We start from the raw sequence: 21331 nt of genomic DNA, 5'->3' as shown, positions 1-21331 counted from the left end.
TTTCTCTGGCCCCTAAATGTATTTCTGACAGGGATTTCCTTTTGTCTTCTTTCTTCTCTTCCATTTTTCCACTCTTGAAAGCATGCTAAAACACAGCTTTTCAGAAAAAAACATCTCACATGCTAATGATAGAATCAGCCTTAAAATGTATTTCAATAACTAGAGCAGTAAAGCTAAAGCTGAGAAGATGAAGTTTAACAGTGGTGAATAATTTATACCAAGACAAAATTCAAAGACAACTAGAAGAGCTGATTTAAAAGTTTACTTCAAAATGATTTAGGGGGTAGGTTGGAGTGATAGCACAGTGGGTAGGGCATTTGCTTGCACTCGGCTGACCAGTTCAATTTCCAGCATCCCATATGGTCCCCTGAGCAGTGCCAGGAGTAATTCCTGAGTGCATGAGCCAGGAGTGACCCCTGTGCATTGTTGGGTGTGACCCAAAAATCAAAATAAATAAATAAATAAATAAATAAATCATGGGGGGGGCTGTGCTGGAGAGATGGTACAGCAAGTAAGGCCCATTCCTTGTACACAGCTGACCCAGGTTTGATCTCCAAGACCCCATATGTTCTCCAACCCTCTCCAGGAGTGATCCCTGAGTGCAGAACCAGGAGAATCACTGCATGAGGACCCCTTAAAAACCACAAAAACAAAACAAAATTTTCTAGGAGTGCTATTTGCTGGGAAGAGAGAACCAGGTTTATCCATGCAAACTTGGTTTCCACATCAAACACTCCCAATCCTTCCTGCAAGACCACCTCGAGATTGTGGCATTCAAGTTTCAGAACCTAAGTGATGAGCCAAAGCTCATGTGCCCCATAGGAAGGCAAGCTGGAGGAGGCTGTCTCTAAAAAGATGCCTCATGGACAGGAGCTTGAGAAACTGATCATTTTGAGATTCAACATGAAATGATGCAGAGTTACAAGCAACTATTTTCATAACATTGCAACGAATAACACAAAAATAGGTCATGTTATCAACAGTTGCCCTGAACAAGACAAGGCACTTAAGTCAGACACTTTGACCCAAGCCCGGACTAGAACTGAGCTAATAAGCAGCAAAATTACAGAACAATTGCTTTTTTTATATCACCGGAAATATACGAGAAATTTATTAAATCACATTCCATTAACTCAGAATTTGTAATATATCAATATAGATGAAGCATAAATTCATTAAACCTACAGATATGATAGCCATTTGAGGGCAACCTTAATTAATTAAAATATCAACTATATTTACTAGTTTAAACATTTTCAATTGTTTGCCATTTGGATCAGATACTTACATATGACTCTTACACGGTCATTAAAGTTCTGTAAGCTGCTTTAAATCAATACTTTGCATTAAGTTCAAGTGAACAGAATATTAAGGGTTTTTTTCATTTCACAAAACTGAATAAACTTGACTATAACAAAATCCTATTTATTTTTCAAAAGTTTATATGCCTGGTTTTCCCCATTTTAGGCTCTCTTCATTACAAATACTTAAATAATGATACTTCAGTATTACACCAAATACTGCAAATCAATGGCATTCTAATAATAGAGAAAGCCATGGAGACTGTTTTCTCCAAAAAATTTATTATATTCAGACTACTGTGATTGAGCCTAGCTCTGATCTCTTTTCACATTTTATAACCAATTCAATGCAAACAATATGTCCTAAAATCTGTCAAAGCTATCAAGATCACAAGATTGGATGTCACGTGCAATGTAATATAATTATGAGACACCATGGGAAAAGGAATGGAGCACAAAAATCACCTATTTTTAAATCTTGTTTATGGATTTCTCATTATTTCCATATATACTGAACTCAATTTCCTGTATCCTGAAATGCTCCAAGACCAGAACTGGAGCGCGATTTCTACCCTTACTGGACCTGATCAAAAAGATGTTTCCAAACTTCTAGCCAAATGGAACATTCGAAGAAGTCCTTTCCTCATGTTCCCAGGGACCCATGCCAGAAATATGATCCTTAACACAAAATACGACAAAAAAGGCTCCAAAGTAATAATCATAAGTAAAACACTAAAACAATTTTGGTTAAGAAAAAAATCAAAACAAAACCCATAATATTAAGAATATAGTTTAAATAAACTTTTTGGTCTTTTCCTAACTAACAAGAGCATGTTGTTCCCTTACTCTGTGTCCTCCAATTTTTCCACAACAAACCAGTGTTCCTCATGGAAGGACCCAAAAATACAATATTCATATTTAAATTTTTTTACCTATAAGGTGAAGAAGACAGTGACTTGTCTCTACACAGCTGTCGGAACAATCAGATGGGATTGTATAAAGTGTTTCGTCCAAGGTTTCACACATACAAAGCACTAGATAAACATTAAGCAAACAAGCATGCATCAAGTAACTGCTCTATAAGCACAAAAATCCGGACACACTGAGCGTCCACACAGTGAACCCCACCCTACTGTCCACCGTGCTGGAGACTCACTAACAACAGGTAGATTATCATTGGTCTTCTCAACGTTTAGCAGTGACTAGCACAAAGTCAGTTCTCAAGAAGTAATGAAAATCACTGAAACAAAACACAAAGGAATTACTCTGTGTGAGCTTGGAACAGTCCATGCTCCACGTATTCCAACAATCTGATTTTGCCCAAACTGTTTTCATAGAAAATAATCTTGAGGTAGATGATGATTAGGAAAGGTTACCTGCACCCAAATATGTGGTAAATCACAGCTACTATGTCTCTGTTTCTTCAACTATTAAATGGGAATTTAAAATAGTAGCAAACTGCTTAAACGTCCAAGGCAGAAGGAGAATGTGAGGGCTTGCAATAGCTCTAAGGGGTGAACACATTTAGCATCAAGAGGCCTGGGTTCCATCTCTACCACCACTTTCCCTGGCTAGGAGGGAAGGGGCCCCAAGAACATGCCCTAGGAGTAGCACCTGAAGACCACCAGGTAGAACACACACACACACACACACACACACACACACACACACACAAAAACCCACAAGACAAGAAAAAAAAAGTGATGATTTTAAGATTTATGTTTGCCTTGCACATGGCCAACTCAAGTTTAATCCCCATATGACCCCCAGAGCTGTGCCAGCAGTGATACCAGTACTGAGCGCAGAGCCAGTACTGAGGACTTCTGGGTTAGGCAAAAAAAAAAAAAAGAGAAGAAAAAAAAGAAAAAAGATTTATGCACAGTGTTTTCTGACACATTCCCTCGTGTGAAAGGAATTTAAATTATTTACAGTTTTTAAATCACCTTTGCCACTTATTCAGTAAATCAATTACTGAATTTCTCCCTTTTGCTACCAACTATAACAGATGAAATAAACAGAGGTGGAGAATATATGTCACTGTCACTGTCATCCCGTTCCTCATCAATTTTCTTGAGTGGGCACCAGTAACATCTCCATTGTGAGACTTGTTGTTATTGTTTTAGGCATATCGAATATGCCATGGGGAGCTTGCCAGGCTCTGCCTTGCAGGCGGGATAATCTAGGTAGCTTGCCAGACTCTCAGAGAGGGATGGAGGAATCGAACCTGGGTCAGCGCATGCAAGGCAAATACCCTACCCACTAGTTTAATTGGCTCTCAATTTAGTGAGACAAACAACAACAACAAAAACATGCACGATATTGGTGGTAAGTAATTAGTGTCTGAGAGCTGAAAATGTATCGTATTCAAATCTGAACTCCCACATTTGTAATAAAGAGTTCAATAGATGACCTTGAATCATGACTGAATATAGTCAGCATATACAAAATAAAAATAAAGATGATTAAAGAAGCTTGAGGTCAAAATTTGGAATATCTGTTGTAAAAACATGTCAAAACGAAGGAGAAGATAATAGACTGAATCACTAATGTTAAGAATTATGAAACTGAACGAGTCATAAATAGGGACCAAGTATCAGGAAATCCCTTCATCAGGATTTTATTTGTAACATCTTATTTTTCCATTTTCATTTCGTGCCAGGCAGATTATAACAAGAATTCAATAAATACTGTTTAATCAAATTACTCAATATTAGCAGTGAATATTTAAATAGTCACTAATTAATGAAATTTATCTAATAACATCTCACAATTAGACAGTACTTTAGAAAATGCAGTCACTTTTATTCTCATGCTTCAGCCTTAACAAACAGAAATTACCAAATCATCCCATCACTTTCTCGCACGCTGAGTGCTTGATGGTGTTTGTGAAAATGTTTAAATGTTTAAATAGTCTTTGTGTCAATGGTAAACAGGGCTTGCTCAGGTGACTCTGAGCGAAGAGAAGAGAAGGACCTAATGTCGAGTCAAGTGTGTGGCTGGCCTTCCCCCAGGAAGGAGCGAATGAGGGCCAGGGAAACAAACTAGATGGACAGGCATTCTCTATCTCGACTTCAAGAAGACTACACGCATTTGAATGGTTATGACACAGGGCAAGAGGCAGCCCTCCTGACTGAGCCCTGGCAACACTCAGTTCACTCTCTAGAACACTGAATCTTTTCAGGTGAGTCTGTGGGAAGACAAAGGCCCCGAACTAAAGGTAATGTTCCCAAGAAAATGTCTGTTGAGAACACTGGGCGGGGGAGACAGCTCAAAGGGCGGGAGCCCATCTGACTCCCAGGGGCAACCCTGGTGGCCTCCAGCACAACCCGGCCAAGCAGGGCCACATCGTGGGGCTGAGAATGGTCCCATCAGGTCCACACCAGGACTCAGTTCCTCCACAGAGGTCTGGGCACCACTGGGGTGGTGGGGGCTGCCCCCAGCACAGAGAGAAAATAGACATGGTGCTGTTTGAGGATCCCAACCAAAGATCCGCGCCTAGTCCCTTTTCACTGATGCAAAAACAAAATGCCTCATTCCCTTCCGCAACTAAGTCACATGAGCTCGAGTGCAGAAGCTCTGTGTGTAGGAATAAAGTAGGGGAATGCTGGCTGGACAAGGCCAGGAGGTCTGAGCACCACACTGAGTCTGGGGCTGACACATGACAGGCTGTGACTTGGGAAGGCAGTGCTCACTCGGAGGCACTTAACAAGACAGACATGGAAAGCCTGCTTGGGGATGGAGATCTGTGAAAGCAGCCATCCCCCAGCAGTCGGAAGGATCCGAGAGAAAGGGAACAGTCTGGACAACGAAGTATGCTTTGAGCCAGCATCCAGGCTGGATGAGAAGCACAGGTGGGTCCCCACATCTCCTGAGTAATGCTTGGGAGCCCCCCAGATCATATTACCTTTACTAAGTTTTATTTCCTTTTGAGTTTATATAGAATATAAATATTACATAAGAATAACATGCATATTATCTCACAAAATAGACTATCAGTAAGCTAAAAGTGTGAAAGTTGGCCTTTTGTTTTCTAATAATAAAAGCCCGAATACACTTGTTAAAAATTCATATTCTAATGACTTGTTCACTACCTCAGCATTTCCAAAGGATTCAATTTCGTAGATTTTGCAAGTATAAATAACTTCCTTCTAAAGTACTCCTACAAGTAGAAAATGTTTTCAAGATAGCAACTTATTGTATTTATGTATAATAGTTCATAAGAATCAGGTTTTCATGGCACCTTAAAGAGTGAAAACTGTCTACTCAGTTTGATATCCCCAAATTATTGGCATTTCAAAGACACATTAGTGAGCTAAATTTTGGAGTACCCTGCTATGCACTGTTTTGGAATAGATTGCTGCACATATTTATAAATTTAATAAATCTATTTTTAGAAGTTCATTAGTTTTTGGGGATGGGACAGTCCAGCGAGGCATGTGAGAGTTCAACCCCTGGCATCCACTATCTACCAAGCATCCCTAGGTGTGGCTCACAGGCCCTCTGGCCCCTTGAGCATCCCAGGCATCTCCTGCATCTCAGGATCAGGCAGCACTGCCCCCTCAGCTCCTGGCTTCAGGCCAGCATCCAGGCTGGACGAGAAGGACAGGTGGGTCCCCCCATCTGCTGAGTACTACTTGGGAGCCCCCCAAATCAAATTAACTTGTTTTTTCAGATTAAATTATGTCTACTAGGAAAATAGCCCAGAAGTTCTGCGTAATGGTGCAAAAAGTCTGTAATAAGGATGGTAGTTCGCTCCCCTAAAATTAGCATAATAAATTAACAGGTTTCTTTTCACTTGGAAGATGCTGGAGCTACCCTCTATGAATCTTCAACAAAATATACCTAAGGCACTGTCACTATCTTTTGGAGCATCAAGTATTATATGGCTCACTATCACATAAGCAAAGTTGAGTTAATTCATAGACTACCATTAATATTTCTAATTGTTGTAAAGTTTCTCTTACTCCTAAACCAAATCTGGTTCCTTCTCAGTCTACTATTTGATCCTAGTTTATCCATTTTTTTAGGGGGGGAGGGGAAACGTTCACAGAATCCATCTATTTGATTCGAATATTTGAAGCTAATTTCCACTTCTTCTTCATGAATATTTTCATGCAAGTCACTTAGAACAGCATCTTCAATCTTTCTACCACCAGACCAGCACAGTCATAAATCAGTGACAGGAGAAAACTGTCTTGGAACAGCATTGGCGTACTGAAAGCTCTGTATCTATACTTGTATTTATACTCACGATCTGTATCCTTCAATACTCTAAGTGTACTTTTAAATTCCTTACATAAAAATATATACCACCATAAACATAAATTATGATCTAGTATAAATATGTGATGCAAATAATAAGTAGACTGTGATTTTGAAATATTAAAGCACATTAAGCATAATATTAAATATAGCTAAGGAAGAACTTGATCAACACTTAGATTATAAAATATGGTCCCCTGAGCACCACCAGGAGTGATCCCTGAGTACAGAGCCAGGAGTGAGACCTGAGCACTGACAATATGGGGAAAGAAAAGAACCTGAACAATATCTTTATCTATCCATCAGAATCTAAACATACTCAATTCATTTAACTCACTTGGGTGGGACACTGGGATACCCCAAAGGACCTCCAGACTCAGTCATCAAGAGGTACTCCTGGATCAGTGCTCAGGGTCCCTCCCAGCATCGCTAAGGGCCCAACGTTGAGCTCCAACATACAAAGCAAACTCACCGGCATTGAATTATCTCCAGAATCCCCAACCTACTTTAATTGTTAAATTTTTATTGTAGTTTAGATGACATGGTAAAGATAGTACTAATGTATACGGGTTTGATGTAGAAAGTCACTGCACCTTCACCAAAGGGCCAGAGACCCTCCACCACAGATGTTATGTCATTTCCAGTTCACCTTTTTCTTCCTACCACCACCCTTTTCCCTCCTTGCTCGTGTAATCTCTCAGTCCAGGACTCATTATGCTGCACATACCCTGCACATAGCCTGGTTTGGTCTCTCTCTATACCACACATGAGACCATCTGATATTTGTTCATTTCCTCTGACTTTTTTTACTTAAAATAATGCCCTTCAGTCCCACCTGAGTTGCGACAAACTGAAAGGTTTTATCTTTTCTTATAGCTGCATAGTATTCCATTGTGTGGATTTATATCACAACTTTTCCATTCATCTGTCATCAAACATTTGAGTTATTTCCTATTCATGGCCTTTGTACTTAATACCTCAATGAACAAAACTCAATCTACTTTAAAAGACAGTCAGGCAAAACCGGACAGTAACATGCAAAAAAATGGGCTTAGATCTCCACCTACCACCATGTACAAAAGTCAGATCAAAATGGATTAAAGACCTCAACACCAGACCAGAATCCCTAAGGTACATTGAAGACAAGGCCAGCAAAACCCTCCACAACATTGAAGCCAACAGTATCTTCAAGAGAAACAGTGACCAAAGTACAAAGACATTCTACAGAATGGGAAAGGATATTTACGCAGTACCCATCCGATAAAGGGTTGATATCAAGGATATACAAAGCACTGGTTGAACTCCACAAGAAGAAAACTGCCAACCCGATCAAAAAATGGGGTGATGAAGTGAACAGAAACTTTCCCAAAGAAGAAATCTGAATGGCTGAGAGGCACATGAGAAAATGTTCAACATCACTAATCATCAGGGAGATACAGATTAAAACAACAATGAGATATCATCTCACACCACAGAGACTGGCCCACATCCCAAAAAACAAAAGCAACCGGTGTTGGTGTGGATGTGGGGAGAAAGGGACTCTTCTTCACTGCTGGTGGGAATGCCTACTGGTTCAGCTCTTTTGGAAAACAATATGGATGATTCTCAAAAAATTGGAAATTGAGCTTCCATTTGACCCAGCAATACCACTCTTGGGAATATATCCCGGAGAGTCATAAAGGTATAGTATAAATGACATCTGCATTTCTATGTTCATTGCAGCACTGTTTACAATAGCCACAATCTGGAAAAAAACAGAGTGCCCCCAAACAGATGACTAGTTAAAGAAACTTTGGTACATCTACACAATGGAATACTATGCAGCTGTCAGAAAACATGAAGTCATGAAATTTGCATATAAGTGGATCAACATGGAAAGTATCATGTTGAGTGAAATGAGTCAGAAAGAAAGAGACAGACATAGAAAGACACTCGTATGTGGAATATAAAGTAGCTGAGAGGTACAAGCTTGCAATGATGCAATTTCTGGCAGATATTTCTCTGGACTTAGTTACTAAAATACAGAAATCCAAAATCGTGTGGCTGCTAATGTGGCCGCTTGACCTCATATCTCTTGATTCTCAGCAATCGAAAACAAATTATCAAATGCTTCCTTTTCAGCAGGTCCGACTTTGGGGGGAGAAACTCCAAACAATAATAGTGAGTTTTTTGTTGAAATATTGAATGTAATCAAACTAAAGTGAAAGTAAAGTGAAATTTATCAGTTACACAGGCGGGGTGGGGGCTGGGGAGGTGGGGGGGTGGAGGAAGGTATACTGTGATTCTTGGTGGTGGAATATGTGCACTGGTGAAGGGATGGGTGTTTGAGCATTGTATAACTGAAACTTAAACCTGAAAACTTTGTAACTTTCCACATGATGATTCATAAAAAAAATAAATTAAAAAAAGTAAATAAATAAAATACCAATCTACAAAAGACAAAAAATAATTTAAAAATAATATATATTTAATTGATCTTGTCTGAGTCAGAATTTTTAGATCCCAACTTAAATAGAGAAGATAAGGTTTAGTATTTCCACTAATTATGTATGTGAAGGTGACATCAGCTCTTGCTATAAATCATGGAGGGAATAAAGAATTACTGCCAAATAAATAAATAAATATAAAAAAATAAAAGACAGTCAGCTTAACAGTATTCTGTCTCACATTATACTTTAAAGGGGACTCAATTTTAGTACAGTTGATATAATCCCTTTATTTACTTATGTTTTTCTTGCCAATGGAGGCAAATTATTATGTTTCCTCACTGTGTTTTAGAATTTGTTCTAACATCTAAATATTTACTTTGAGTTCACTTTTGAGTACTGGGTAAGGTAGTGATTCAATTTTAATTCTTTTAAATTTTTTTACTAGCAGATTTCCAACAGATACACTACTAAATGGGACAAAAATTCAAAATTCCCCAGACATCTGGCAAAACAGTGTCCAAGATACACACAGCAGTCCTAAAATTTAACACCAAACTCATCATTGAAGAAAAAAAAAAGGTATAAGAGCTGACAAAACATTTCTCAAAAAAAAGTGTTGGGGTGCTGGAGCAATAGTACAGTGGGTAGGGCATTTGCCTTGCACGCGGCCAAACTGGGTTCGATTCCCAGCATCCCATATTGTCCTCCAAGCACTGCCAGGAGTAATTCCTGAGTGCATGAACCAAGAGTAACCCCTGAGCATCACCAGGTGTGACCAAAAAGCAAAAAAAAAAAAAATTGAAGTGTTGGTAGAAATGAGGTGAAAAAGGAGTCCTCATTCACCCACAATCACTGTTGGACCCAAGTATAAAATGGTTCAATCATTATGGAAAACAGTACAGAGAATTCTCAAAAAATAAAAAATTGTAACTACCATCTGGTCCAGAAATTCTACTTCTATACAAAGAAATTCTACTCCTGTGAAGAGGCATCTGGCCCAAAAGAAAACAAGAACAATGACTCAGAGAGATACAAGCCCACCGATGTTCACTGCAGTGCTATTTCCACAGCCAGAACCGGAAATAGCTGTGATGAGATGAAGAAGATTGGGTCTGTGTCCACACGGAATACCGCTCAGTTTGAGGAGAAAATCGTTCCTTTTGTGACAACATGTAAGAAACTGCAGGGTGTCAGACTGAGTAAAAACAAAGGAGGAAATCAAACACTAAGTAATCTGATTCAACAATGGTATGTAAAGAAAGAAAGCATAGGAATAGAAAATATCTAATAAAAACTAACCCTGAGTATTTGGCCCCAAAATTAAGGCTGAAAGTTGATGGGAGCTGAAAAAGGCTAAAACTCGCCAGAACTCTTACTTTAGTGGAAGGGTGTTTGTTGGTACTTGGCTGGTGAATGTGGTCTGATAATATACCCCTAAAACAGCAATATTTACATTCTTGAAAAATAATTATGACATCAGTAAAATTTGGTTATTCAAGATCCTATTATAACTTATTAAAACTTAATTTTGGGTAAACTACTATTAAGAAATATCTCAAATGTGAGTAAAATGAACAGTAGTTTATGGTCAGGGAGCTGGTCTAGAGAAATGTAAACACAAAATACCAAATTTTAAAAAATCACACTTATAAGGAAAGAAGAAAGAAACCCCAGAACATTTTTTGATGAAGTTACATTTGTGTTCTAGAGCACTTACAGAGGGAGCACAAAGGTAATTTTGTCCATCGCTAAAAATATTGTTCAATACTTGAAATTCCCTCAAGGAGTATCATAATCTTATCTGAGAGGGAAATAAACATTTTCCAAACTAAAGATAAATTCAAATTATCACTTTTTAGGGGGTTGAAGAAGAATGGGGGAGGTCACACTGGTTGTGCTCAGGTGTCACTCCTGGTGCAATCATGGGACCATGTGATCCGTTGGGGACTAAACCTGGGTGGACTCACAGCATGCAAGGCCAACGCTTTACCCAATTTTCTGTCTCTCTGCTCGAAACAACACTCTTCAGAGCTAGGTGAAACTTGTTTTCAACATGTTCATTACGGATTGATGAGATTAATAAACATATTCAAATTTTCAGTCATTGTTTCAGAAACAGACATATACTTAGGGGAGGAAAAAAGGACATTTGGAAACTGATTTGGGCAAAGAAAATCAGAGGTTAATTCCTCATTTATTCTTTGAAAATTGAACCCCAGCATTTGTTTTATAGCATGTAATCAGGGAGATAAATTGTCTTCTGTAAAGATACTTCTGGGGACTGCAAAAAAAATGTGTTCTTGTTATGCTTCTTCTTAACTCAAACCCTGAAACCAAAGTGAAGATGGGTAACAGCAAGGGCCCTGACTCAGAGATGATGCATTTCAAATGCTGGACTGCTTCCATCATGTTATTAAAGTTCTTTGAAGCGTTGCTACTGAAAATAATTCAAAGGACACATTTATTGTTTCTCAAAATCCACTGCTGCTTCAGGTTGTGCCTAAGCTAATCAGTTCATTTTATTTTGGAAGCCACTGGCACAGAAAAGCATTGTGCCAAGTGGACATAAAAGATTATAAGACACACAGATAATAAAATCTTGATTGCAAACTTCAGTGACTTCTGGAAAGAAGGCTGGGAATATTTTCTTTATTTATGGTTAGGGGGGCCCCATGGGACTGTGTCGGGGTTAAGTCTTGGCTCTGCACTCAGGAATCACTTCTGGCGGGCTAGAGGTACGGTACGGGGTGCCAGGAATCAAACCCAGGTCAGACACATGCAAGGTAACACCCAGGGACTGTACCATGGCTCCGGCTTCCTGGGAATATCTTTAAAAGGGTTACAGCTGGTGATCCTGGGATCTCACGGTCACTTCCGGTGGTGATCAGACCCACTAGTGCAAGCCTGACAGTTCAGTGGGCTTAGAGTGTTCTTCAAAAAGTATGAAAGCTACCAACTCCACTGTAAGGCAGGGGTTATGGTGGGGGGGGGGGAGATAGAATAATGATGTATGTGGAAAGGAGAGATAATGTTGATAGTGGTAGAACCAACAGTAATGCATACTGATTGATTTCATGCTTAGTCCTGGGACTGACCTTTTACATGACATTTTACATAGATTATATTACATAACAAACTATCAAAGATAGAACTGCTCGATGATCAGAATTGTTATAACTTAGTCTTGACAACAGGATGAGCTAGTCATGATTTAAAAATATATCAGATACCCCTCTGCCCCCCCCATGAAAATGCACCTGAATTAGAATAAACCAGAAATGATAGAAAGCTTCATGTTTATAAGAGCCCAGGAAGATATATATGTTAAGGAAGACTGACAAAGATGCAAAAGTATCAGCTTTAACTCTTTATTTCTTAATTTCCAGTTAAATAAATTTGAGGCACAGACTATAGGAACTTAACAAAAACAATGGCTGGCAGACACTTCTCCCTCCCGTCTGCTGCTACTTTCTCTACATATCGTGACCTTACAACGCGAAGAAACACAATTTCGACATCCCTATCTACAAACACAGTCCCTGCCAAATAAAGGAGCTTAAGAATCTAATTAGACTCAGTGTGTTTGGTTTATATACTAAATCTAAATGCCCAAACATATGTTGGATTGCAACAATTTTTTTTCTGAAACTCAAATGCAGGGCTTCAAAAGAACTTCTAAATTCTCAAATCAATATTAGATTTGAACCATCAGAAAGATACACAAAACAAACAAGTATGGCCTGATTATTCATTATTCATTCCCAATGTTGGTCTTTTCTTTTCTATTCTTTTTTTTTTTTGCTTTTCTTTTTTGATTGTGGGTCACACCCAGCAGTACTCAGGAATTACTCCTGGCAGGTCCAAGGGACCATCTGGGTGCCAGGGATTAAACTCGGGTTGGCCTGTGTGCAACTAACTATTCTGGTCCCTGGCCTATTTTAAAGATAATGAATTAACTCAGTCACATTTATTTGATGGCTGACATCTGATAAGGAAAGATGAAAGTGGAAAGGAAGTGGAGAATATTATGAAAATACAGGAATGCTCTAAGGGGAACAAAGAAAACTGAGGAGAGAGGAGAATATGGATGACCATTTGCAGAACTCATAAGGACCAGGTCACAGGAATCTGAGCCATCAGGAAGTTCCTTCAGGGAAGGGGCCACCTCTTGGAGCATGTGAGGAGGCTCCCTTGGCATCCTCGTTTCTGGCAGCCAACTCAGATGTAACTCATTACGACAGCTTGATACTGTTCACATGCATGTTCCCTACTCCAACACTTGAGGACAACACACGATGACAAAGATCATAGTGCAGCCAAAGCAATTCATCCTGGAAGTCATTTATTGACATATGGCTACACGATTAATTAGTTTCTAAGTTTTCATTTTGGATGGCAGGACATTGGTTCATCAGTGTGATGTGCATGGCCAAAATAGTCACGTCACCATGAAAGTCTTCACTGTCAGCCTCTGGAATAGATTTCCAAAATTACCGTAAACTTGCACTCTCTTATCAAAGCCAACCAAAAAATTAAAAGACTTTAGGCAATAATGATTAAGAACAGGTATTCTGTGGGAAGTTAGGGGAGGTCATCTAGCAGGGTTAAATTGATCAGCAAAACATCAACATCATTTTGATTTTTTTCCTTCCATGTTTTACCGAAGAATCTGGCCCCCTCATTCAAACACATTACTGACCTGCTAAGACTCCCTGGCCCACTCTGACCCACTTCGATCTCCCAGTGTCCCCATTGAGCAAGTAGACACATACGTAAACACAGGGGCAGCAGCTCCGTCCTCTCGCTCTCACTGAAAATGCTCCCTGCTGCTTTCTTTTTAAATTGCCAGGAGAGGGTCCAAGTTATACCTGCAACTTCGTAATGAGCACAGCTCCTCGGTATTAGAACTGGCAGGAGGCCTGAACATTTGAATCATCATTTCATTATGTCTAATTCCAACGTCGGTATATAAATTAAATAGAAATATAAGCCACATGAAATATAGGGAGGAAAATCTGAAACAATAACTTTAAACTGAATTAATTTGCCTGAGCTCTACAAAGATATATAAGGCACTGAAAATTGGTAATAATATATTCTACTTCGGGCATATTTTCAAGAATATTAACTTCAATTTCAAAGGCCAAAATTCTTCAGATCCTCCTACTCAAATATTGTACTTCTATAAAATAGAACCAAGAGCTTTAATGATCCCTAAATCACATTGAGTACAATTCTAATTTTCAAGCAATTATAAATTATGGACCAAAATTACACATTTAACGACTCATTCCATTGTCAAGAGCTTAAAACTGGGGAGTTATTAAATGTATACTTTATACATAAGCAAATGTGAAAGATTATTCAAAATAATATATAAGTACAAATAAAACTCACCACACTAAAATTTTGAAATATTCTAAATCGGAATCTTAGGATTTATGCCTTCATGTTCTTAATTCATTACTGAGAGACTCCCCTCAATCATTTGATTTGGTCATTTTGAATAAATGACCAAATCATCCAATTTTTCTCAGATATATTAAGAATTTTCTACCGAATTCAAAGTGGCATGAATTAATGAATGATGCCACTAATACTATGGAAACTCCTCAGAAACGCCTTTGGCTCCGCTGGCAGGAAGCTTCCTCAGGCCCTGCCGCAGACACTCATCACCAAGGGCTGCTTCTGCTTCTCTTCCTTCCTACGTCCCACAGAAGTGTGGTCATCTCTGAAAGCCAAAAGCTTCACCAAAATGCTTTGGAACAAACTGAATAGCCTAAAATAATTTCAGCCTGTGTGAAATATTGAGAAGTTTACAGAAAACAAACTGTGCATTCAGATGTCTATTTCAGAAAATAACTACTTTTCTAATCATTTAAAAGCATATTGAAAATATATATGCTTTTTTCGTTGCATTTTATTATTGACTGAAGTGCTTAACTTTCTTTAAAATACTTTGCATGCAGAAAAATGCTAGCTTAAACTCAACTATTCTAAGATATTTTTATTATTTATTCCATAACTCATAAGCCAGGCTTTCTCGGGGCTGGAGTGATAGTAAAGTAGGTAAGGAGCTTGACCTGCAGGCAGCCAGCCGAGGTTCTATCCCCAGCTCCCCATATGAGCTCAGCCAGGAGTGATACCTGAATACAGAGCCAGAAGTGAGCTCTACCACACCTGGGTGAGCCCCCCCCAAAAAAAACCCAGTCTTTCCCAAAAGAGAGTCAAAGCAATTCACGGTGAGGATGTTGAGTGTTCACTGTATTCTTTCAAAGAGTGAGTGACCATGTCCTGTGGAGGTGACTCTCTGGGGGCCAGAGCAATAGCACAGTGGGGAGGACTTTTGCCTTGCACACAACCAACCCAGGTTCAATCCCAGCATCATCCCATACGGTCATCCAAGCACCGTCAGGAATAATTCCTGAATGCAGAGCCAGAAGGAACCACTGAGCATGGCTGGGTGTGACCCAAAAAGAAAAAAAAAAAGGAAATGACACTCTAGTTCAATGCTAGAACTAAACAGTAGTCCTGAGACTTCCGCTTTTTATGGAATACATTATTTGGCATTCTAAGACAGAAATAGGTTATGAATAAAGTGTTCCTACACTATGAAATGTCAAAGAAAATCTATTGTAGATACAACCGTCTCCTTTACCTGTGCTCCTCTGAGGAAACGACCACCATAGCACTGAAATCATTCTCACCATTTCTCTCGGTCTCACGAATCAGGGTAATTTTCATGAGTTTATCGTATTAGGTTTTCAGTGAGTCCTATCATTTTTATAATTACCATGGTTAGTATTAATAAATGTCTTCTTTTTATATGCTAAAATAAATTAATGGAAGAGGCAGATACTATGAAAAATGGCTGGGAACAGAGCCAAATCTTTTTACATACACCCAGAGCCCAGTAATTTCGCAAATGGCGTTTGAAGCTCTCTAGTCTAAGTAACTGCAAGGCCAGCCAGTGAGCAACCGTGTGAGACCACCATCCCCCTCGCCCAGCTCAGGTCCGCTGCCACTCACCTTGTCTTTATTTTCAGTGCCAGAGGCCTCGGGCTTGGTCCGAATCACAAAAGGGGTGGACAGCCGCAACAGGACCCTTTCGAAGGTGGCGTTCACCTTCGGAGACACGATCTCAAAGCAGTCCTGGAATTTGAGCGCCTTGTGGGGGTCGCAGCGGAGCTGCTTCCTCAGGCCTTCCCCCAGCTGCAGCACGGCCATGCTGGGGTCAAACATCAGGTGGAACGGGAAGGCCCTGCAGAAGGTGCTGATGCTGATCCTGAGGTCTGCGGGCATCTGCGAGGCCCCCGGGGCAAGGTTCTTCCTGCTGTTGCTATTCTCGCATTCTCTGATGGAGAAACTGAGGCAGCTGCAATTGTCCGGGTCAGCGCCGTCTGAGCATGTTTTCTCGTTCACGACCTGCTCCACTTCCAAGTCCAGCCGATAGATCTTCTTGCCAGCAGCCTTGATCATCCCCAGCATGGCCAAGCCCACGGTCTGGTGGGGATGGAAGTAGTGGAGCATCAGAGCACCTCCAGGGAGCTCCTGGCACAGGAAGGAGGGGGACTCCAGGGTGGCCTGTTTCCCGAAAGAAGTTCTAATGTGTTCCAGCAAAGCATCAAAGCCATTGAAGAAGTCTTGCAACGTGCCACCGACAGCTCGAAGGACTCTTTCATTCTCATCAAAGCATATGTTGAAGAATTCCTCTCCAAACCGTTCTCGGAGCTCCTCAAACTTCAAACCTAGAGGCAGGTGGAGAGCAAGTATCAGTAGAAGCGTAAACAAAGGTCTAATTTTTCCATACTTCCAAGAATGTAGCTCCTGATGTATGCAAGCAAGCAACACAGTTTCTGGGGGCCTAAAGACATCCCAAATTGGTAAATCAATCATTTGGGGACAGGAAACTAAATATCAGTTCCTTTTAGCCAGGCTTCTGAAATGTCAGTGGGCATAACTCACTTTGCATCAGACCATCTTTAGCACAGGTTTAGACTCAAAGCCTGCCCGGGATATAAATATATATTCCATATAGCATCTTGACACCACACATGGAGAACTCACTCTCCAACCCCACTCTCCACACAGCGTCCTGGGCTCCCGTGGTGCATTAATTACACACCAAGAACCTACACTCACACAGTCGCAACCAAAAGCCTTTGTTCCCAATAGGGCTCACTCTTGATATTGGACATCCTCTGTTTCAACAAATGTACAGTGACTCATGCTCTCCCTTACAATATCACATAGAGTATTTTGATTCTCCTAAAAGTCCTCTGTACCACACTTATTCATCCCTTCCTCTACGCTAACCCCCAAAGTATGAACTGTTACAATGCTGTCAATTAGTTGTTCACTTTTTTTCTCATACTCTATTCCATCTGCTGCAGTTATCACAAACAATATTTTAGTGATTTCCAACTCTAAAAATATCTATAGAGAAAAACTATTAAAATTGTCTATATTATGTCCAAGACATAATCTACTTATCAAAATTTAATTGTTAAGCGAGAAATATTGACCAGCCAAGGAATCTGTGAGTATGAGCAGCTACATGCCTGAGAAAAGATTTCAGGTTACCAAGTGTAAACTAAGTGTAGCTTCGCCATTTCAGGGGAAGTCATAACGGTCAGCTAGACCGCAGGAATAAATAACACAATGAGTTAGAACTGTAAGAAAGTGATATGATTTCCATTCATTCATACTCTCCTACAAAAGGACTGTCAAGAAGGTGTGTGTGTATTACCAGAAAGTGCTATATGTCATTAAGGTTTTTTCAGTTCATACTTGCAGGTGCTGGGTGAAAAGAAACTCTACTGTAATAAATTATAATAAACATATATAAATATGCACTTACACATCCACACTCACAAGAGTTCACATAGTGATTAGGATCGGAGACATGGGTTGTCTCCTTGGATATCATTCCAAGCACAATAGTATGAAGGGAATGCATGTTCCCCCACGAGAACACAACAAATGCAAAAGGTCTAGGTCTGTGTGCTAAAAAAGTCTCTACACAAACCATTCTATTGCAAATGTTTTGTCTGGACGAGTAGTGACCTTAGCACATAGGTTTCTCTGCTAGTGTTGGGTTAGAATGAAGAGAAGTCTAGGTTTCTGTGACTTACTTAGCTGTTCCTACCTCCGCTGTTATTCCCTAAGGGTTCTCCCAACCCAGAAATGAGGGGGGGGAACACACTCAAAACACATCAACTTATTCTTGAGAGAGTACTGGAGAGTCTAACAAAGAAGTTTAGAAAAGCAATGTAAAATGAAAAATAGAAAAATCAGGGTGAGAACAGCCCTTAACCATGAAGCCTTTCTTTGAAATTAACAGTCTTAGTGTTATACGCGATGTTCAGGGCAAACTGAAAAAGTCCCCGAGGAAGATAAAAACATCATCACGTGTCTCACGGTGGCATATTACAGGACTGCCCTTGAGCATATGCTGCATGCTTTACAACAGTGCCAATTTCCCCAATAATAGCAGCGATCTGTCTAGCTCTCCTCTAGGGAAGAGAGAAAGCAAGACAGGAGAGACTCAAAGTTGGCTCCCACTCAACACGCCACGGAAACTGACTTTGGAACCACTTAGACCCATCCATTCAAAGCCGGTTCTTTGAGTCTCATCTGTTATCCAAGTTCCCATTCTGGCGTTTTCTGGTTGTTGCTTGGCCTTTGGGACTCCCCCTACTCTTCTCAGGGCTTATTCCTGGTTCTGTGATCACTCAGGATCACTCCTGCCAAGACTCCAGGGACCATCTGAGGTAATGGCCAGCAGCCATGCTGCAGTCAGGCACTGCCCAGAGCAAAGGGCAGAGGACAGCAGCAGTAGCGCCTGCCTCAATTTTGTACCCACCTGTCCGGTCACCTGCCACACTGTGAGAGCCATGGCAGCAGCCCCTGGGCTCTAGACAACGCCCCCCCAGATGTGCTCCCCTCATTTCTCACACCTGCACTTCTTACCCCTTCTTACCTAATGGCTGAGGAAGCAGGGAAGGGAATTGCTATGCAAATGCACGAATCCTGGCTTCTGTGGCTGATGACTCGCCCTGCTCAAATTGGACCCCACAGTCATGGCAGCAGGAGAGCATAATTTGGAACCTCAGAGGGCTTACTCAGAGCTGTTAATCACTGCTAATGCCTCTTTAATTGTTGTGCCTTTTACACTCACTAAATTGTGATTTACTCTCCTCAATTGCTCCATCCCAGTTTTGGGAGCTCTGCCTGTCCAATTTGTACAGAGGATTAACTTTTGGAAATAAACGTTTTGTGGTAAAGAAATAAAATTTATAAAACTCTGGACAACTTCCAGATTTCCTACTAAATTTAGTAATACTTAGCTGAAGGCCTAAAAATGTGTTTCATGTAAAAAAAAAACAGCCAAAGTTTTTGTTTGTTTTTGTTTGGGGGCCACACCCAGCGTTGCTCAGAACTTACTCCTGGCCCTGTGCTCCAGAATCACTCCTGGCAGGCTGGGGCGACCAGATGGCGTGCCAGGGATCAAACCCAGGTCAGCCCTGTGCAAGGCAATGCACTATCGCAGCCCCCTGACATCAGACAGGCATCTCCCGTGTCTGCAATCCAGCAGCCATGTGGCGAGCTGGTGCAGCATTCACAGCATGCACAAATGAGCCAGCATAAGATCTGAACGCTTCTGGAGAACAACCACATAAGATTATGAGGGATTGTTATAAAGAGAATTTGCAGATCCATCATCCCAGTTAACATGGCTGCAGGCAGCCAATAAATGCTCTGGGCTTTCACTGGTAGCCCTGTCCAGCCTCCCTCAATACAGTGACCCTCCGACCATTACCTCTCCACTGTACAACAACACAACCCAGGACAGCCATGAGGCAGCCTAGCCTGGGAAGCTTCCTTTTCCAGCACAGCTGTCCCTGGAAATCACAATGTCCCTTCCTGCACTCACTGAGGCAAGAATGAGTCCAGTGAGTTGGGTCCACTGTTTCTCTTACAGCCCGGCGGTGACCTGTGTCCATCTGCACACTCCTGTCCCAGGCATCCCTTGGAACTGTCTCATGCCCATCTTCTCTTTGACTTCCATCTTATTTTCTCAAAGAACTAATTCAAAATATAGTAAAGGCAGCTCTAGGACCTATTTTAAGTAGACATAAAGAGCAAGCATGAATGTGAAAGCAAAGATACCACTGGTTCTGAGTGATCTGAAAGGCCACCATAAGCTCCGACTTGGCAGGACTGCGGGAAGCAGTGGAGCTCCCGAAGCCCATCTCAGAGAGGCTGTGTGCTGTGAGCTGCTTTACTCAGGGCAGTGACCCGAATGTCTGCCTGCCAGAGAGAACAGGTGTCCATGCTATTCCTCTGCCCGGGCGTCCTCCCACTACTTCCCGTGGGAGTCTCGCCGTGCATCCGTTCATCCTGTCCCATTCACATTTTTTCATACTCAGTTCACATTTCATCACACACAAATAAGCTGTTGGGCTGAAAAAGGAAGAAATTTCATACTGGGGGGAAAGTCCAAGTGGTCCAAGGGGTGCCTGAACTCATACCCACCGCCTCTTCTGCATTATGGCTAAATGCGACCCGAACACAGCTGTGGTCGTCATCGTCACGCCACAAAGCCACAGGGAGACACAAGGCAAGTCTGACATGAACAAAAACCAATAAAAACGCCAATATTTCAAGGCTGGGAGAGAAGACAGTATGTCCCCCAAACTTTGGCATTACTGTCCAGGAAGCGACTACCGTTTGGCTTGACATATTTCGTGAGAGGTTCTGTTCTTACACATTCTTTGACTTTGGTAACACGGTTCCTGTCTTGTATCTTCATTCACTTTGGTTTTTTACATACCCACACACATTTGACAGAGGTGGACTTGAAAAATGTGCAGGGTTTTGGAGAGTAAATACTGTCAGGGTGACTCTTTTAGTTTCCTGTATGATTTTCTCTCTACTGAGAGGCACGTTTGCAGCTGAGACCTGCTGGGGAAAGGAGCGGCCAGCCCGGGCCCTGCTTCCTCTCCACACGGGAAGGTGAGTCTGGGAGGCAGGCTGTTAACAGAGGTGAGGCTGCTCGCAGGTGGTCAGCGGACCTTGTAGGAAGCATATTTTCCCACCACCACCCCCCTGTCCTTAAACACTTCATTTTACATCCACAGAGGGACGGACAGTCCAATTCAGCCACAAAGCTACACATTCACACAACGTTTCATGAAAAGGAAAGGATGATTCAGAGTGAGGCTGAACACCATGAAAGATTAGTCTCAGGCTCAGAGATTAATAGGGTTTGCCTGGTGGCAAGTATTGATCCTGAGGGCACTATTCAGTACCATTCCCCAACTCAGACCGCCAGCT

General features: G+C 41.1%; 1 protein-coding gene across 1 annotated transcript in view; it reads right to left on the bottom strand.

Moving 5' to 3' along the window:
• The window catches only part of GUCY1A2 (guanylate cyclase 1 soluble subunit alpha 2), a 196122-nt gene that overhangs the window by 121148 nt on the left and 53643 nt on the right, over nt 1-21331 (bottom strand). The window contains exon 4 of the mRNA XM_055129965.1: nt 16022-16740. Coding sequence (XP_054985940.1) covers nt 16022-16740 — 719 coding nt within the window. The remainder of the gene's footprint in view (nt 1-16021; nt 16741-21331) is intronic.

Source organism: Sorex araneus, chromosome 3, assembly GCF_027595985.1.
Source record: "Sorex araneus isolate mSorAra2 chromosome 3, mSorAra2.pri, whole genome shotgun sequence".
Taxonomy (NCBI): Eukaryota; Metazoa; Chordata; class Mammalia; order Eulipotyphla; family Soricidae; genus Sorex; species Sorex araneus.
Note: the sequence above shows the minus strand (reverse complement) of the source record. Positions and strands in the feature narration are given on the sequence as shown.